The sequence below is a fragment of the Phalacrocorax carbo genome, chromosome 6 (genome assembly GCF_963921805.1).
Source record: "Phalacrocorax carbo chromosome 6, bPhaCar2.1, whole genome shotgun sequence".
Lineage (NCBI taxonomy): Eukaryota > Metazoa > Chordata > Aves > Suliformes > Phalacrocoracidae > Phalacrocorax > Phalacrocorax carbo.
The window spans coordinates 19,968,874-19,984,896 of NC_087518.1; the positions used below are offsets into that span (position 1 = coordinate 19,968,874).

The 16,023-nt window shown below is 46.7% G+C and overlaps 1 protein-coding gene across 6 annotated transcripts in view; it reads left to right on the top strand.

Annotated features, from left to right (window-relative positions):
• Positions 1-28: 28 nt before the first annotated feature.
• Positions 29-16,023, top strand: part of HEMK1 (HemK methyltransferase family member 1) — a 46,638-nt gene continuing 30,643 nt past the window's right edge. Inside the window, exons 1-5 of one of the 6 annotated variants that reach the window (XM_064454082.1) lie at positions 29-227; positions 818-1,020; positions 2,106-2,546; positions 3,008-3,099; positions 6,075-6,168. In XM_064454082.1, the coding sequence (XP_064310152.1) occupies positions 2,262-2,546; positions 3,008-3,099; positions 6,075-6,168 (471 nt within the window). In that variant the 5' untranslated portion in view covers positions 29-227; positions 818-1,020; positions 2,106-2,261. Of the gene's footprint in view, positions 228-817; positions 1,021-2,105; positions 2,547-3,007; positions 3,100-5,899; positions 5,997-6,074; positions 6,169-16,023 lie in introns of those variants that run through there. The other 5 variants (XM_064454083.1, XM_064454084.1, XM_064454085.1 and 2 more) reach the window with 5 other exon arrangements.

Here is a 16,023-nt window from a genome sequence, read left to right on the forward strand (position 1 = left end):
CTCGAGTCGCGGTTGGTCAGCGCGCCTGTCGCTCACTCGTGTGGTGTCGGCGGCGCGGCAGTTCATTCCCCAACAGCACCCCTTCCTAAGCTCCCCGCCCCGGCTGCGGTGCGGGAGGTGGCTGCCCACTGTCCCGGTGCCCGCGTGGGCCGGCCGCGCCTCCAGCCCCGCCAGCGGCCGTAGCCGCGAGGTGAGGTGTCGCCGCGCGGGGCTCGCTCGCCCCTGAGGTAAAGGGATCCCGCGCCAGCGCCGCGGCGCAGGCCCGGCGGGCCGTGTGTGTGCAGGAAAGGCCGGACCAGCTGGACGGAAAGCCGGGCCCCGGCAGCGTTCTGTGGAGCTCCTTGAAGTGAGGCGTGGGTGGGTGCGCGGGCAGCTTCCTGGCTGCAATGGGGACCTGCACCCCCTCCCTCGGTACGGCCGGCGGGGCTGTGCGAGGGGCCGGTTCGGCCGAGCGCCAGCCCCGCACCGGGACGGTATCGACCTTTACGGCGCAGCCCCGGCTCCTGCCCGAGCCTGAGGGCCAGGCGGGGAGTGTGGGACAAGCCGTGCCTTTCGACGGCCACCAGAGTACGTGTTGGGCTACAGTGAGCAGGGAGCTGGGGGTTGAACGGGCCAAACCACAGAGCTGCAGGAAAACAAATGTGTTCCCCACCTGTGTGCAGACAGGTATTTGCACCAAGAAGTAGAAGGGGCCTCACAGCAGTAGCTAGTCTCATTTATTAATAGCAACAGAAATGGCAGTATTGTTCAGCCATGACTGATTAAAGTCTTATCTGTCTCCCTAACAACACTAACAGTTTACGTCTTATTCCTTTAGTGCTTCTCTTGTGGCAGTATCCCTGAAACAGGGCCTTGGAGTTGGGAGCTGCTCAGGTAAAGGCTGTAGCTGTCAGACTGCTTATGCATAACATAAAGGCAAGTTTTGATAGGGACTGCTTATCTCTTCTGGGGGTAATGAAGATGGTAAGAACTGGATCCTTGGTCTCTTAGAGTGCCTGCCCCTTTGTCAGGAGGTAGCAGGTAAGCCAATCTTGAGATCTTTACTGCAGGGTATTCCCTCTGTTGCTTTCCTGGGCTCTGTTTGGTTTGATTTTTGCAAAGGAGGGCAGTGGAGGCCTGACTTCCTACAGTTTCACTGTGCGGCAAGAGCAGGGTGGTTGTAGCCTCTCCCAGACAGTGATGAAAAGCAGCCATCAATAGAGGAATGGGAATGGGTGCCCACAGGGGCTCCAGCGACTGTGAGTCAGAAGGAGGGGGCCCCCCATTCCTGATGGATCACAGCAGGAAAGCAGGGTGGTTGTTCTGTTTCTCTCCATTAAAACACAGTTACAGGTGTGATATGTAGCAGCTGTTTTGTAAAGTTCCATCTCCTTTGTCTCCTGCAGTGGTCTTGGTTTTCTTCCCTCTCTGTCTGGCTGTGACTGTTCTCTTTTAAGAGACTGACTTCCCTCTGGCAGGGTTTGCCTTTTCTGGCCTTTGCATCCTTTCAAGTGTTTCTCTTCCCTCTAGTTGTACCTTGCTTGCTTTTCTCCTTCCCCTGCTCTTAGCAGCTCAGCCCTGGCTCTGTGGCCCCGTGACTACTCTCTGGGGATGACCCTTGACCCATGGAGTCAAGGTCTTCTGTGAGCACACCCGCTAACCTAGGACTTGTGGTTTATGAACAGAGAGGAATAAAAGGAAGAATCTAGGAGAGACTGAAGGTCTTCCTGCAGGGAACCAGGGTTCTCCACCCATGGGGTGGAGAACCAAGGGCTGGAGCTGAAGGTTGGTGTGTCTGTGTCTTTCTGGGACCAAGGACAGGCAGGAATGCTGTGCCTGTGTGTAGGCACGCTTGCTTCTGCCCTGCCACAGGAATGGACCAGCCTCCTAGTAGCTCTGGCCTGTGGAGATGTGCAGCTCTGCAAAGAAATGGATTGTAGTGGCAGAGCTGGTTAGCTGTCACTTGAGTCTTTTCTTGGGGTAATTCTTTGTTACTCTTAGGGTGTGAGTAATTGGTTTTATACCTGTGGGCTGGGATTAGGGCAAACAGTCTGCATTCTGTCAGGGGGGAAGCTGTGATTTGCTAGCCTGAGGCATTCAGGCTGTATTCTTGCCTCCTTTTCTAGACAAGAACAGCTGCAAAACACTGCCATTTTCATGCTGCCCTGAGGAGAATCCACTGACTGCAGTCAGCTGGTGCTTAGCCACGGTGGCTTGTAGTAGCACCAAATGTCCTGTGAGTCTCCGCACTGACTAGATCAGCTGATGGCAACAAGGAACACATGTGGAAGCCCGGAACTGTTTTCACAACAATGAGATGCCTCACCCACCCACTGCTCAGGAGGTTGTTGGGTCTCTCGCCTCAGCGCATGCCAGGGGTATTGAGCCAAAGTCCTGTCCTCAGTCCAAAGTGCTCACCTCTGAGGCAGAGCTGCAGTACAAGACCTAGGCTCGTGACTGCCACCGATGTGGTCAACTACTGGCAGAAGGTGTTTGAGGCAAATGGGATCCCTGAAGCACGAGAATCCAGTGAATACATAGTGTCATTTGTCCTGGGAGCAAAAACAGTTAAGTAACAGAAAAGAATAAAGTCTCTATGTGCCTCTCAGTCATTTTGGTTGAATCCCTTACCTTTCTTTTTATCTCACAGGAAGCAGAACAACTTTTCCCTACCTTAGGTGGCAGAGAGGGTGAGGCATAGTTTATTAATGCCAGTAGAACACTTGGGGTCTCTTAAATGCCTTCTTTTGCAGAGACTGAATATACACCCACACTGTACCCTGACTTGCTTGGTGGAACGATTCTTAATTTTATTTATTATTCTGAGCCCTGAAAAGTAGCAGAAGAACAGTTGCACATGTTTGTTTCTAAACGTGCAAGATAGGTTCTCCTAATCATTTGTGGTTTCCAACAGTCCCAGGCATATGTTTGTCAACATGCTGGGCCTCCCTGGAGGATGCCCTTGGGAGGGTGCAGAGGACACCCAAGTGGCACCAGTGGGCAGGTTTTAAAGTGACCTTATCTTCAGTTTCAGAGCTTGAACTCCAAAAGCCTCTGCACTCCGCTTACAGCAGTGCAACAGGAGAAAATTCAGCAGCTGAGCAACAAGCGTCTAGAAAGGTAGGAGCCTGCTGTTACAGTCCTTCCTTTAGAGGGTTTTCCTTCAGTCTTAATGCAGCCAGAAGAATACTAGCAGAGAGAAGGCAGAAAACCATTAGCAGCTGACATCAAGTAATAGTGCTGTGTCTCATGGTGACTCAAGTGATGGACATTAGCTGTTGTTGACAGGTAGCAAATCACCTGTCTGGGAGCAAAGAGGGTTTAAGGCATGTTGCAGAGGAGCAGGAAATAGGCAATACTGACTCGGGTGCATTTTCACTAAGCCCTTCTGTGCTTACGAAATTTAGTCTTGTTCCCTTCTGTCTGATTCAGCATTTCTTCAGCTGCCAGTCTGCTACTGGTCTGTGGTGTTGCTGTGCTTTCCTTTCTAGACTTTGACTGCAGGGTATTTCCCTGGTGTTTAGAGGTGTCCATGGCTGTTACAGCTTTGGTCTCCATTTGGCCTCTATGTGCTTGCTCTGTGTGAGGGGTTGTCTTAGCGCAAAAATTAAATGGCTTTGGTGTGAATGAGCTGGTGAGGCTTAGGCTGGGCCTAGCAAGTAGTGTGTGAGGAGAGGAAATATTCAGGAACTTGGATCATTTAGGAGGGTGAGAGATGCCTGGGAGCATGTTTGGAGGCAGCACCTTCCTCCTTGTTTATATGAGTGTGGTTATGATGTGGATCCTCATTTTGCTGTACGGATTAATCGTGCTATGTCTTATGCAGAATAGGATGTGAGAGTTTTTCAGGGAGTCAGTGTGTTAGCAGTGGTTACTCTTTGTTTGATCTGAGTGCCTTCCCTGAAATTGTTCCGCTGCTCGAGTCTTGTGCTAGGAGCAGAAATTCAAAATTCCCAGAGCTGTCTGACTTGCGAATTGCTCTGTCTTAAGTGCTGTTAAGGTTGCAACAAATGTCTGCTGTTCTGTGTGAAGAAGTGAGGTATGGTGCCTCACAGTAGCTGAAAACTTGGCCCCAAAATTCACAGAATCATGGAGGTAGACAGGGTCCTCTGGATATCTATTTCACCTTCCCTGCTCAAAGCAGAATCAGCTAGAGCAAGGTGGTCAGAGTCAATGGCCAATTTGGTTTTTAATATATCCAACGGTGGATACTATGTAACCTCTCTGGACAGCTGTTCCAGTGTTTGGCCACTGACACAGCGGTGGGGGTGGGGGTGGGGGGAAGGGGTGTGGTTCTTAGGTTTAAATGGAATTTTCTGTTTCAGTCTATGCCCTTTACCTGCCTTTTCACTGGGTACCACTGAAAAGAGTCAGGCTCAGAGAAGGGCAACAAAGTTGGTGAAGGATCTAGAGAACAAGTCTTATGAGGAGCGGCTGAGGGAATTGGGGTTTAGTCTGGAGAAGAGGAGGCTGAGGGGAGACCTTATCACTCTCTACAACTACTTGAAAGGAGGTTGTAGCGAGGCGGGGGCCAGTCTCTTCTCCCTAGTAACAAGCGACAGGATGAGAGGAAATGGCCTCAAGCTGCGCCAGGGGAAGTTTAGGTTGAATATTAAGAAAAACTTATTCACCGAAAGGGTTGTCAAGCATTGGAACAGGCTGCCCAGGGAGGTGGTTGAGTCTCCATCCCTGAAGGTATTTAAAAGAAGGGTAGACGTGGTACTTGAGGATATGGTTTAGTGGTGGACTTGGCAGTGATAGGTTAGCGGTTGGACTCGATGATCTTAAGGGTCTTTTCCAACCTTAATGATTCTATGATTCTTTATTTCATCTCACCAGATACATATGGTTATTGATGAGATTTCCTGCCCCTGCCCACCCCCCTACCCCCCCGAGCCTTTTCTTCTGAAGGCTAAACTGTCCCAGCTCTCAGTCTCTCCTTGTATGTCAGATGCTCCAAACCCTTAATCATCTTAATGGCCGTTTGTTGGGCTTACTCCAGTATGTCCATGTCTCTCCTACACTGGGAGCCCAGTGCTCCAGATGTTTCCTACCAGTGCTGAATAGAGGGGAAAGATCCCCTCCCGTTGACCTTCTGGCAATGCTTTGCCCAATGCAGCCCAGGAAGCCACTGGCCTTTTTTGCTGCAAGGGCACATTGCTGGCTCATGGTCAACTTGTCCACCCAATCTCCAGGGCCTTTTCTGCAAGGCTGCTGTCCAGCTGGTTGGTCCCCAGCCTGTACTGGTGCATGGGGTTATTCCTCCCCAATTTATACGTCTTTATATTACCTTTTGCTGAATTTCATGAGGTTCCTGTCAGCCCATTTCTCCAGCCTCTGAAAACTAGCGCACCTATATGGTCTATTAGCCACTTCTCCCAATTTTCTGTCACCTGCAGACATGCCAAGGGTACTCTCTGTCCCTTCATCCAGATCATGAATGAAGATGTTATACTATATTGGCCCCACTGTTAACCCCAGAGATGCTCCACCAGTGAGCAGCCTTCAGCTGGACTTTGTGCTGTTGAGCGCAGCCCTCCAAGCCTGCCAGTTCAGCCAATTTTCAGTCCACCTCATTTATCTAGTCCATACTTCGTCAGCTTGTATATGAGGATGTTATGGGCGACAGTATCAAAAGCCTTAGGAAAGTCTAGATAAACAGTATTGATTGCTCTCTCCTCATGCACTGAGTTAGTCATTGTGTCCTGGGTGGTTATTAGGTTGGTAAGGAAGGGTTTCCCTGTTTTAAATCCATGCTTACTATTCCCAGCTGCCTTCCTGTACTTAGTACGTTTGGAAATTATGTCTAGGACTATTTGTTCCATCACTTTCCCCAGTATCAAGGTGAGGCTGACTGGCCTGTATTTCCCCAGGTCCAGTGCTTGATAACAAACTCTTTTGTGGGAACAGAGCTCCTACAACTCCCTTAAAGCGCACCTGCACATTGCACATGCAGTTGAGAGCCTCAGGGGTGCCTAGCTGCTCACCCTCAGAAGGGTTATGTGGTTAGTAATGAGGTAAGCATAGTATTGAGAGTTTTTCGGTGTTACAGAGCATAGTTATCAAGTGTTCACACTTCCTTTTGCCTTCTACAGAATGCCAGTGCAGTATGTGCTTGGTGAGTGGGACTTTCAGGACCTGACTCTGAAGATGAGACCCCCAGTATTTATTCCTCGGCCTGAAACAGAGGTATGAATGTGGGGAATGTGGCAGGGGCAGGCTTGAATCTGTGAACTACATCATACAATACATTCATAGCAATGCTATGAAGGTGCCCTGTATATTGTGATGTTGTAGTGATGAGGAGGTCAGATCACTCCACTTCTTTTAGAACAGAGGGAGGATTCTAAGCTTGGGATCTGGAACTGATGCTGGTGAACTTTGCCTCCTGGCTCAGAGCAAGAAATGTTGCAAGCTAGTGCATCGCTTAATTACACAGAGATCCATCTCCATTGATGGAAGGACTCAGCTTTCTTTCCTTATTTCTGTTATAGTAGTGACCCTTCAAAGTTCAAAACCTATAGTGCTTTATCCTAGTGGCTTAGTACTTTGATACAAGGGTAAGAATCTTGAAGTTGTCCAAAGGTTGTTAGCAAAATCCTGCAGCAGTAGAAAGCTGCTGCTGAAAAACAAATGGTAGTGGACTCCAGAGAGCTTGTTTGTCCACGTGCAGACTAAGACAGTACAGGCTGGTAGGAAACGGTACCTACCACCTGTGTGATGGCTCCACGGTGGTTTCTGGACAAACATGGGAAACTGGAGGGTTGTTTCCTGAATGGTAACAAAACAAACACTGGAAATTGAAGGGTAAGTTCTGACCTGTGTTGGGATGAAACGTGAATGAATGTCAGTCATAAGAATGTAAAGGACAGCCATACATGACTAAGCTAAAACTCCATTATTCCCATTCTTCCTGCTTCTAGGGAAAAGCCTATGAACTACATGGTGACGCTTTCCCTGACAGTAGCCTAGCCTTCCGCTCCAGGACCATCCTATCAAGGAAGTCTTTCTCTTTACTAGCCTTCAGGAGATTTTAAGTTTTGTTAGGGTTTTCTTTCGTTTTGGGCTGGTTCTTTTTGTGTTTGTGTCTTTTTGTTTGTTTGGGTTTTTTGCTTTCCTTTTCTGAGAATTTGTTTTCTTTTGGAGCCTGAGATAACTTTTGGAGATGAAGTGCTCTCCATAGCTTGTCCATTTAGGAGCTGCAGAAGCTTAAACCTGTTTCAGCTTAATAGTAATTTCTTCAGTTGTTTGCCTGGCATTTGGTGACTGTTGTAATGTGCTGGCAGCCCCCTGCTTAGGTCCCTCTAAGTAGGGGCCCATACTGTAAAAAGAATTAAAAGGCTCATCCAGACAGAATGTCCTCTACCAACAATGTCAGAAGAGTTGCCAAGGACTGAGTGGGCTTTGGAGATGGGAAGACCACCTTTGCTTTTTCTGGGGAAGGGATAACACTGGGATTGTATGAAGAAAGCAGCAGCTCACTAAAGAGAGGATGCAGTCTGCAGAATCCTTCATCTGACACCTTTTATGACACAAAAGTTTAAAGGCAATGACAGCCTGTGCTTCTGTTGTGCCCTTTGAAGAGGAGGGTGCTAGTGAAATCCATGAGAGGGTTCCAGGCAATTTAGTGGTAATGAGCACAACTTAGAAGACATCCTCTCATCTCAGCCTGTAGAAGAATATTCAGAGTCAGAGTCTTGATTTAGTGTGGGGCATCAACAGCATCTCAGAATTGCAGAATCACAGAATGGTAGGGGTTGGAAGGGACCTCTAGAGATCATCTCATCTAACGCCCCTGCTTGACAAAGTACACGTAGAGCAGGGGGCACAGGACTGTGTCCAGGTGGGTTTTGAATGTCTCCAGAGAAGGAGATTCCACAACCTCCCTGGGCAGCCTGTTCCACTGCTCTGTCACCCTCACAGGAAAGAACCTTTTTTTCTGATGTTTAGGTGGAACTTCCTGTGTTCCAACTTGTGGCCATTGCCCCTTGTCCTGTCATTGGGCACCACTGAAAAGAGTCTCGCCCAATCTTCCTGACACCCACCCTTTAGATATTTATAAGCATTGATAAGATTCCCCCCTCAGTCAAGCGTGATCTTCCCTTGGTGAATCAATGTTGGCTACTTCTGATAACCTTCTTGTCCTCTCTATGCCTGGAGATGACCTCCAGTATGAACTGCTCCATCACCTTTCCGGTGATGGAGGTGAGACTGACTGGCCTGTAGTTTCCCAGGTCCTCCTTCTTGCCCTTTTTGAAGATTGGAGTGACATTTGCTGTCCTCCAGTCCTCAGGCACCTCTCCTGTCCTCCACGACCTGTCAAAGATGATGGAGAGTGGCTCAGCAAGAACATCTGCCAGCTCCCTCAGCACTTGCAGGTGCATCCCAGCGGGGCCCATGGATTTGTAAGGATCCAGTTTGTATAGGTGATCTCTGACCCAGTTCTCCTCAACCAATGGTAGGTCTTCCTTTCTCCAGATTTTTTTCTCTCTTTTCGGGGGGCTGAGATGCCTGAGGGCCTGCCTTAGAAGACCAAGGCAAAGGCGGCATTCAGTAACTCCGCCTTCTCTGCATCCTGCGTCACCAGGGCCCCTTCCTTGTTCAGCACTGGGCCCACTGTATCCACAGTCTTCCTTTTACTGATGATGTATTTGAAGAAGCCCTTCTTGTTATCTTTGACATGCATTGCCATATTTAATTCCAAGTGGGCCTTGGTCTTCCTTGTCGCAGATCTCCATACCCTGACAACATTCCTATATTCCTCCCAAGTGGCCAGTCCGTTTTTCCACACTCTCTTTGAGACCCTGCTGGGCCCTAAATCATGGTGATGACACTTGCGTCCAGAGAAGGTGTGAACTCTGTTGTGTCTGGGTTTGATCACTCTGTGGCGATTAAGTTTGGAGATAGGACTCTAAGGAATAGTCTTGCCATTTGGAGCCCAGCGATGGTTGGCTTTGTTACTGTCAACAGTATTTCTGCTGTGGTTGATTCAAGAGGGTATTTCCAACCTTTAACTCCCCATTAACTTATGGATGCCACATAAGCATTAAAACCAGGGAGAACTCTCCATACAGTGCCGGGCTTCAAAGGCCTATTGTGTGGAGTGGAAGCTAGGCTGGCTAATGCCTGAGAATATCGGTAACTGCACCTACACGTGTGATTTTGGTAAAAGCATCTCCAGTGGCCCAAACTGAAATGCAATGCTGTGTAACATGCTGTATTTTGAAACCACCTAACATACCCTGGTGCAAAAACGTAGCATAAACAGTCTAGCCCAAACCTGTGTTCTGGGAAAGCTTTATTTGATGTGTTATGGTACTTCCTATGAAGGCATATTTGTAACACATTTATTATGGAAGGCCAGAAGTTTGTGATGATAGCTTAGGAATGGAGCTCTGTTGGCAACTGAGAGTTTTCTTGTGATATGGTGCTGGAGAGCTTACTTGGACAGGAAGAGCATGGGGACAAGATCCAGCTATTTAGCAGCACCTGGCAGGACATTGTGTCAGGCACGTGCTGCTTCCAGGAGCTATGTACTGTGTGTAACCTGTTGCACAAAGTGAGTTGGTGTCCGGATCCTTTCCTTTTGATAGGAAGGAAAAAATGGTCATCTCTGACTCAGAGCTTTGTGGGGTGTGTTTGGGTTGCGGTTTGCCCATGTTTTGTTTCATGAGAGTAATCTTTCCAAGCTTCACTGGACTTTAAAACTCCAGTGGAAATATCTCCTTTAAAAATATTGAAGTTACTTGCATCTGTTGCTCTCTTTCTGTTTAGGATTTGTCTACAGCGTCCTTAAAACCAAGAGTGTTGTAACTTTTCACGAAATAATATCTGTAAATAATCCTTGTTCTGTAGGAAGCAGTTCATTATCAACATTGATATCCCAGGTTTAAGTTGCTTATCTGTGGCTGCATACACAAGCCACATGGCGTGTCTTGTCCTTGGCTGAGTAAATGGGACTCCCTAAATTGACTTGTTAGTGCAGATACACAAGCAGCTGCAAAATTTTCTTCCTAGTTATATTTATGTAGCTTCTGCCAATACTCCTGCTTGTTGATTCAAAGTATGAGAAGAAGACAAGCCATCTTTATTGTATGGTTACAACAGAAGGGTTATGACTCTTGCTCCCAGACACATTGGTAATGGCATGAAGGCAAACACAGTATGACATAAACCACCAGCATTGTTTCAGTCCTGAGGACAGAGACACATGCAAAGAGAGTTCAGTTGTCTGCTTAATTTTGCTTTTTGTGAAATTTGCCCCCTTTGTAGTATGGTTTCTTCTCTCTGGTAGCTGAGCCCTCTCCCGTTTGCTTCCTCCAGGAATACTTTTTCAGCACATGTGGCTTCATTCTTCTCTTTTGTGGGAATCTGGGTGGGGAGGGGACAGGCAGCCAAAATCAGGAAGCTAGCAGGTCCTGTTTAAGCTCTGAGGGTGGGATAACAAGACTGATTGCGCTCAGCCATAACTTCTTGGCATGCCAGGCTGATAGATACTTCTGTGAGCATAGACATACTGCACTGGAGGAGAGTTTTGTTAAGCAGTCCTCAGTCTCACCTTCCTCCAGTTACCTGGCCCTCTGAGCGAAGCTTTGGACTCGCTGCTACAAGCACTGACTGGTTTTGCAAGGGCTTGCGGAACCCAGCGTCCTGCATGCTTTCCTCACGTGACCACCCCAGCCAGGTTTCTGCAGTGGGGAGGTGTTTGGGACAAGGTTTAGGGGTGTTCTCGGCCTCGTGAATTATCTTTGGTGTGCAATTATTATTGTAATGTCAAGGAATCCCTGTCTCAACATTGCTAAGCCACTGTATAATAGAGAAGAAAATTATTTTCCCAAAGCAAGGTTTTCTAAAACTCTGGCTGTGTTACCATCGCAGCAGCACTGCATATCAGAGGTAAAATAGGACAAAGAGAAGGATAACTCAGTCAGCTATGGATAATTCCTTTTTTTGTACAGGCAAATACAGGCTAAATGAAGCCTCACCGTGACTTCGTTAAGGAAAGGTTTAGCTTGGTCCAGGACTTCCCTGAAGTAGTTTGTGGTGTGCGGCTCACCCGTCTTTTACCCCTAGAGGGCACTCCAGGCTTAGGCTCGCAGAGTTCCTGATGGCTCTATTTCCTACTACTTATAGGATTTCTGGTGGTTCTGATCCCCTCCTCTCTCAGATGCTGTTTTAAAGCAAATGAAGGCTTATTTGTTCAGTGGAACAAAAATGGTCTCCTTTTATCTGTTGCAGCTACTGTGCGGTTAGAGTCAGATTCTTGGACTCTTGGAGTTTTTGTTTTTGCTAGAGAAAAGCTGCTGGGAGGAGAGCTCCAGTTCTGCTTGGGAGGATTGTCACAGTCCCGCCATCCCCTCTGACCCTCAGGCCACCCAGTAATCTGGTGAAACCTCCTTGACCTGCTGTGACCTCAGCATGAGCTCAGACCCTACATAATTTTTTTTCTGTCTTGGTTTTGTTGTGATGGCTGTGTCATGAGCGCAGTCTGTTGTCCTGTAAGGGGAGAGGAGGCACACAGTAGGGTGAGGATGTGTGCTTAGCCTAGGAGACATCTTAGGGAAAGAAATTACAAGTCTGTGCCATGCTGAACATTTTTAGTAGTCATGAAAAAAAAGATCATGGCTGCAATGTCCTGTGAGAGCAAGAAAAAAGACTTAGTGGGTCAGACTATATTGGTCTGTGTAGTTCAATATACTGTGTCTGACTGGGGTTTGTAGCAGATGGTGGGGGCAAAATTACAAGGGAAAAGGTAGGCATGGAAGGATCCCCCTTTCTTTTGACAGTCAGCAGTTAAGGGCTGTTCTTAGCCAAAGCTGGATTTGGGGCCATCCTGCTTCATAATAGCTAATGGATCTGTGCACCATTACTTTGTTAATCCTCTTTTGAGTCTGTCTGTGTCTAACCTCTGTGACATCATCTGACAGTGAATCTTTCTAATTTTGTATTGTAAGTGGGAAAAGTATTTTCTTTGCTTCTGGTGCTGCCTGCTCATTTAACAGGAAAGCCCTTACTTCGTACTGTGTAACACATAAACCATTCACGCTCTCTATAGCATCATTTGTAATCTTTAGTCCTGTTGCTGTCTAATAAATTCTTTTTCCACCTATGATTTTTAAATTTTAACTTGTTTCCCAAGATAAATTGTTTCTCTCCCAAGACAACATGCTCAATACACCAAAACCATTGCTGTCTACTTGCATCAGTCAGCTGAATGACAGTCTTTGTGCTGGGTGTTCTGTGAAAGCACTTTAGGCAAAGATTTGCCCAGAGAAACCTTTCATGAAGTTTAACCTTACTGCTAGCTAAACATAATCATTAACCTCTCAAGAAGGTCAAGCACGCAGAGAAGGGAGGGTTTTTTATTTCGTGACAGATATATGCAAATATACAGATTGCAAGGTGGGGCCTTTTTCTAGTGCTTTATGTCAAAGCAGTGTACACATTGGCTGTTTTGATCAGTGCTAAAAGGAAACTTTGGGTGGAGAATGGCCTTTGATTTCCTTAATTCCATTGCACAGGTCATTACTTTACAGAAAGGTCAAAAGGTAACAATATCTAGTGGAGTACAGCCATGGATCAGGAGTCAGGAGATTTGGCTTGTATATTATTTTAATGGTTCTGCCTATGACCAGTTGTCTCTTCCAAGGAAGGCTGTTTCTGCATCACTGGCTTCTCATTTTGGGAAATGAAAAGGATGATGGTGCCCTATCTTGTACATAGCTTAAGGTCCTTTCTTGAAATATGTATAGATTCCTATAAGGTATATTGAACACATGCAATAGGGCATTTAGAGATAGATCTAGATTTATTTTTGATCTATAAATTACTGGTTTATAATATATATCTATAATAATAGATTCACTAAATCTAATATTAGATTAAAAATTTACTGCTATCTGTCAAAATGTAGCTGTAAACAAATGTGCTAAAGTTGGAGCGTTGCTGTTGTAGCCTCACATAGATCAGATTTTGCCCATATGGTAGGTAATATTTTATCAGTATGTTGGAGGAAAACGATATTTTCTGAAAGTGGGCTGCGGCACAGATACTGGGGAGTAGAAATTAACAGGTTCCCTTCATGTTTCTGCAGAGCAATTGGAATTGTCCTTTGAGCTAGGCACGGGTGTTTAATAGGATCATATACGCAGAATTAATAATGTAGCCTGTGTTTTGTGGCTGAGGGGCTCCCCCTGCCGTATAAGCTTGGAGAAAGATTTGGGACTTTTACAGATATTGGCTGGCCACAAGCACCCATTTTCAGAGGGCTGCCCAGCAGGCTAATGTGGTCCTTGCATCTGTTAATAGGGGACTGCCAAGTACAAGTAGCAGGATTAAATAATCTGTGTACTGTAGTAGTGGAATAGTTGCAAAAATATTACAGCCAGTTATGTTACTGACTGGGTTAGAAAGAAATAAAAAACTGGGTTTGGAGAAGAACCAGCAGGTGGATTAACAGCTGGAAAAATCTGCCTTGTTGTGAAAGACTGTTTAGCTCATCAAAGGCAAGCTTAGGGGTAATTACCTGGCACAGAGAGCAGAAACCTGATCACTGAAGTCTCTCTGGTTTCATAGACAAGTGTATAACAAGGACTATAAATGCAGGCCAGAAGAAAAGATGTACATCTCTAGCAGAGAGTGTAATTAATTACTGTAACAGCTTATCAGGAGTCTATTGCTGGCTACTTTAAAATCAGGACAGATTTCTTCTTGTTCAAAAGGAAATGGAGAAAGAAACAGGATTGTTCCTGGCTAACCGGCCAAGATGAAGATGCACTACTACTGGCAGTAGTTTTTCCTGGCTTCCAATGCAAGAAAAAAAAAAGTTGCGCTAGTGCAGAGGATTACTTCAAAGTTGGTGATTTCCAGGAGAGACTCAAAAATGTAAATTTTTAAAGCTAGAATCTGTGCTGAAAGCAGGAAAAGCAACAGCTGTTCTTTCAAGTCATGCACAAACTTGTTCCCCAGGTTAAATTTTACAGATTTTCCTAATATGTTCTCACAGATCTCCACAATGTTGATGTCTCTATTTTTTTTGGCCATAAAAGAACTCTATGAAGTCTTCAGCTCTTTAATCTCCCTTTTCTGATTGAAAGAGGATCTCTGTTTCTGTGAGTTTCAGCTGAGTAGCTTAGCTCATCAGCAGTTAGAGCAAGATTTTAGGACTAGAACTGGAGAAAAACAAATTGTAGAATGGCTGTAACAGGAGGATGGGGCTTAAGGGGATTCTCACATGAACAGGGAAAAAAAAATATTTCTGCCCCATGCGCTCCCCGTCCCCCACTCCCCCAATCATCCCTCAGACATCCAAGTAACTGGAATTTCAGAGCTAGGAATTAGTAAGCTGGACCAGCACATCTGCCTAGACACTGTACCTGGCAGTGGTCAATACCAGTATCTGCAGAGAAGGAAAATGCCTTGATTCTAGAGAGGTGTGCCTAGATAGACGTTTGTGCCGGAGACCTGAGGTACGGCCATTTAACAGTGACTTCGATCCACTCTTCTTGCTCATCTTGGGCATGGCTAAGTTTAGACATGACAACTGTGGTAATTTCTCTTGGCCATGAGCACATATGGGTTGCAAAGGTTGCTGCCTTTTGGTAAAGTAATTTCTGGGTGCTGTCACAGCCTCTCCTCCAACAGAAGAAGCAGTGCTTGGCTGTGTTTGACATGTGCCCTGACACATCAGGAGCTGCTTCTGCTGTGTGACAACAGAAGCCAAACCTCTTCCTCAGTGTTAGATGTGCCTTTACTCATTTGTCTGTCACTGCTTCTGCCTAAAGCCACGTTTTCTTTCAGGATCAGCGGCTCCTCTGGAGTTATTCTGATGTTTTGCTTTCTAGACACATATACAGGGAGTTCGACGGGCTTTGTGCAACATTTTCTCTTTCTACTGTGGTGCCAGGCAGAAAAGCCCAGGTCGAAAACACCACAGCCTGACTGCCACTAAGCACTGGGCTTGGGTTTGGAAGGAGGGTACGTGGCAGTGATCTTCTAGGGCCATAGCCATGGAGTTAGGTTTCCAGCTTGGCTTCCTGGTGTTTTGTCATGTGCTGATTGGCAGCCAGGTGGACAAACAGGAGGGGAGGGGTGATTTGGTTAATATCAGATCAAGCTCTATGGAAAGTCCTGGATTCTGAGAACAGAAGTTTCTGGAAAGCACACAAATAAGTAAAACATTCCCAGGAAGTGTGCAAGAGCAGAGAGAAGGTTACCCAGGTTTTAATGTGTCTTTTGCTTTCCTTGTCCTGTTTGCTAACCTGGGAAGTTAAAGTCTTTTGCCATCCTGGCTTGTATCCCTGGGACCTTGTCTTCCCTGCTTTCCCCAGAGCATGTGGGGCACAAAAAAAGGGTACTTCTAGGGAACACTGTGAATTTGTGACCTCCAGTCTTTCCTTTCCCTTTCCTCCCCTTCTCTTGTTTTTCTTAGCCTTGTACTTTAAATTGCAGAAACATCAGATGGGTAATTCACTGTAGTTGGACTGCAGCACGTGATTGCCTCAACTCTGGACTTCTGCACAGCTCTGTAGCTGCCATTGAGCAGCGATAATCTCTGCTGTTTCCTCCTGACTGTCTTGGTGCTGAAAGCAGCCTGACCTTGCGTTGTCTGCTGGTTGGAACTGTGCAGCTGTGGAGCTTGTGGTCTGGGTGCTGGCAGACGCTGTCCTCATGCTTTCTTTGTGCAGCTGCGGTTCCAAGAAATACAGTGAACTAGAGACCTGGCCACAGGGTAATACCAAGAACCTGTCAGAACATGAGTGTGTGCTGGGGGGGGGGCGGTGGGTTGGGGAACAGGAGCTGTGGGTGGAAGGGTGAGGCAGAGGCTCATGGGAAGCTGGAGGTGTTCGCAAAGTTTTGCATTTGTTTCGCTCAGCAGAGAAGATTGGGGGGAAACCAAACAAATGACAGCGTGAACTTAGGGCGAATCTGGCAGTGAAGCAAGACTTCCTGGAATCACAAGGTGAGAGCAGGCTGTGAGTGGCTTGGCTAAGAGACAAAAGCTTGAGAACCTCTGAGTGCTGGAAATGAAGTAGCATGGAAAGC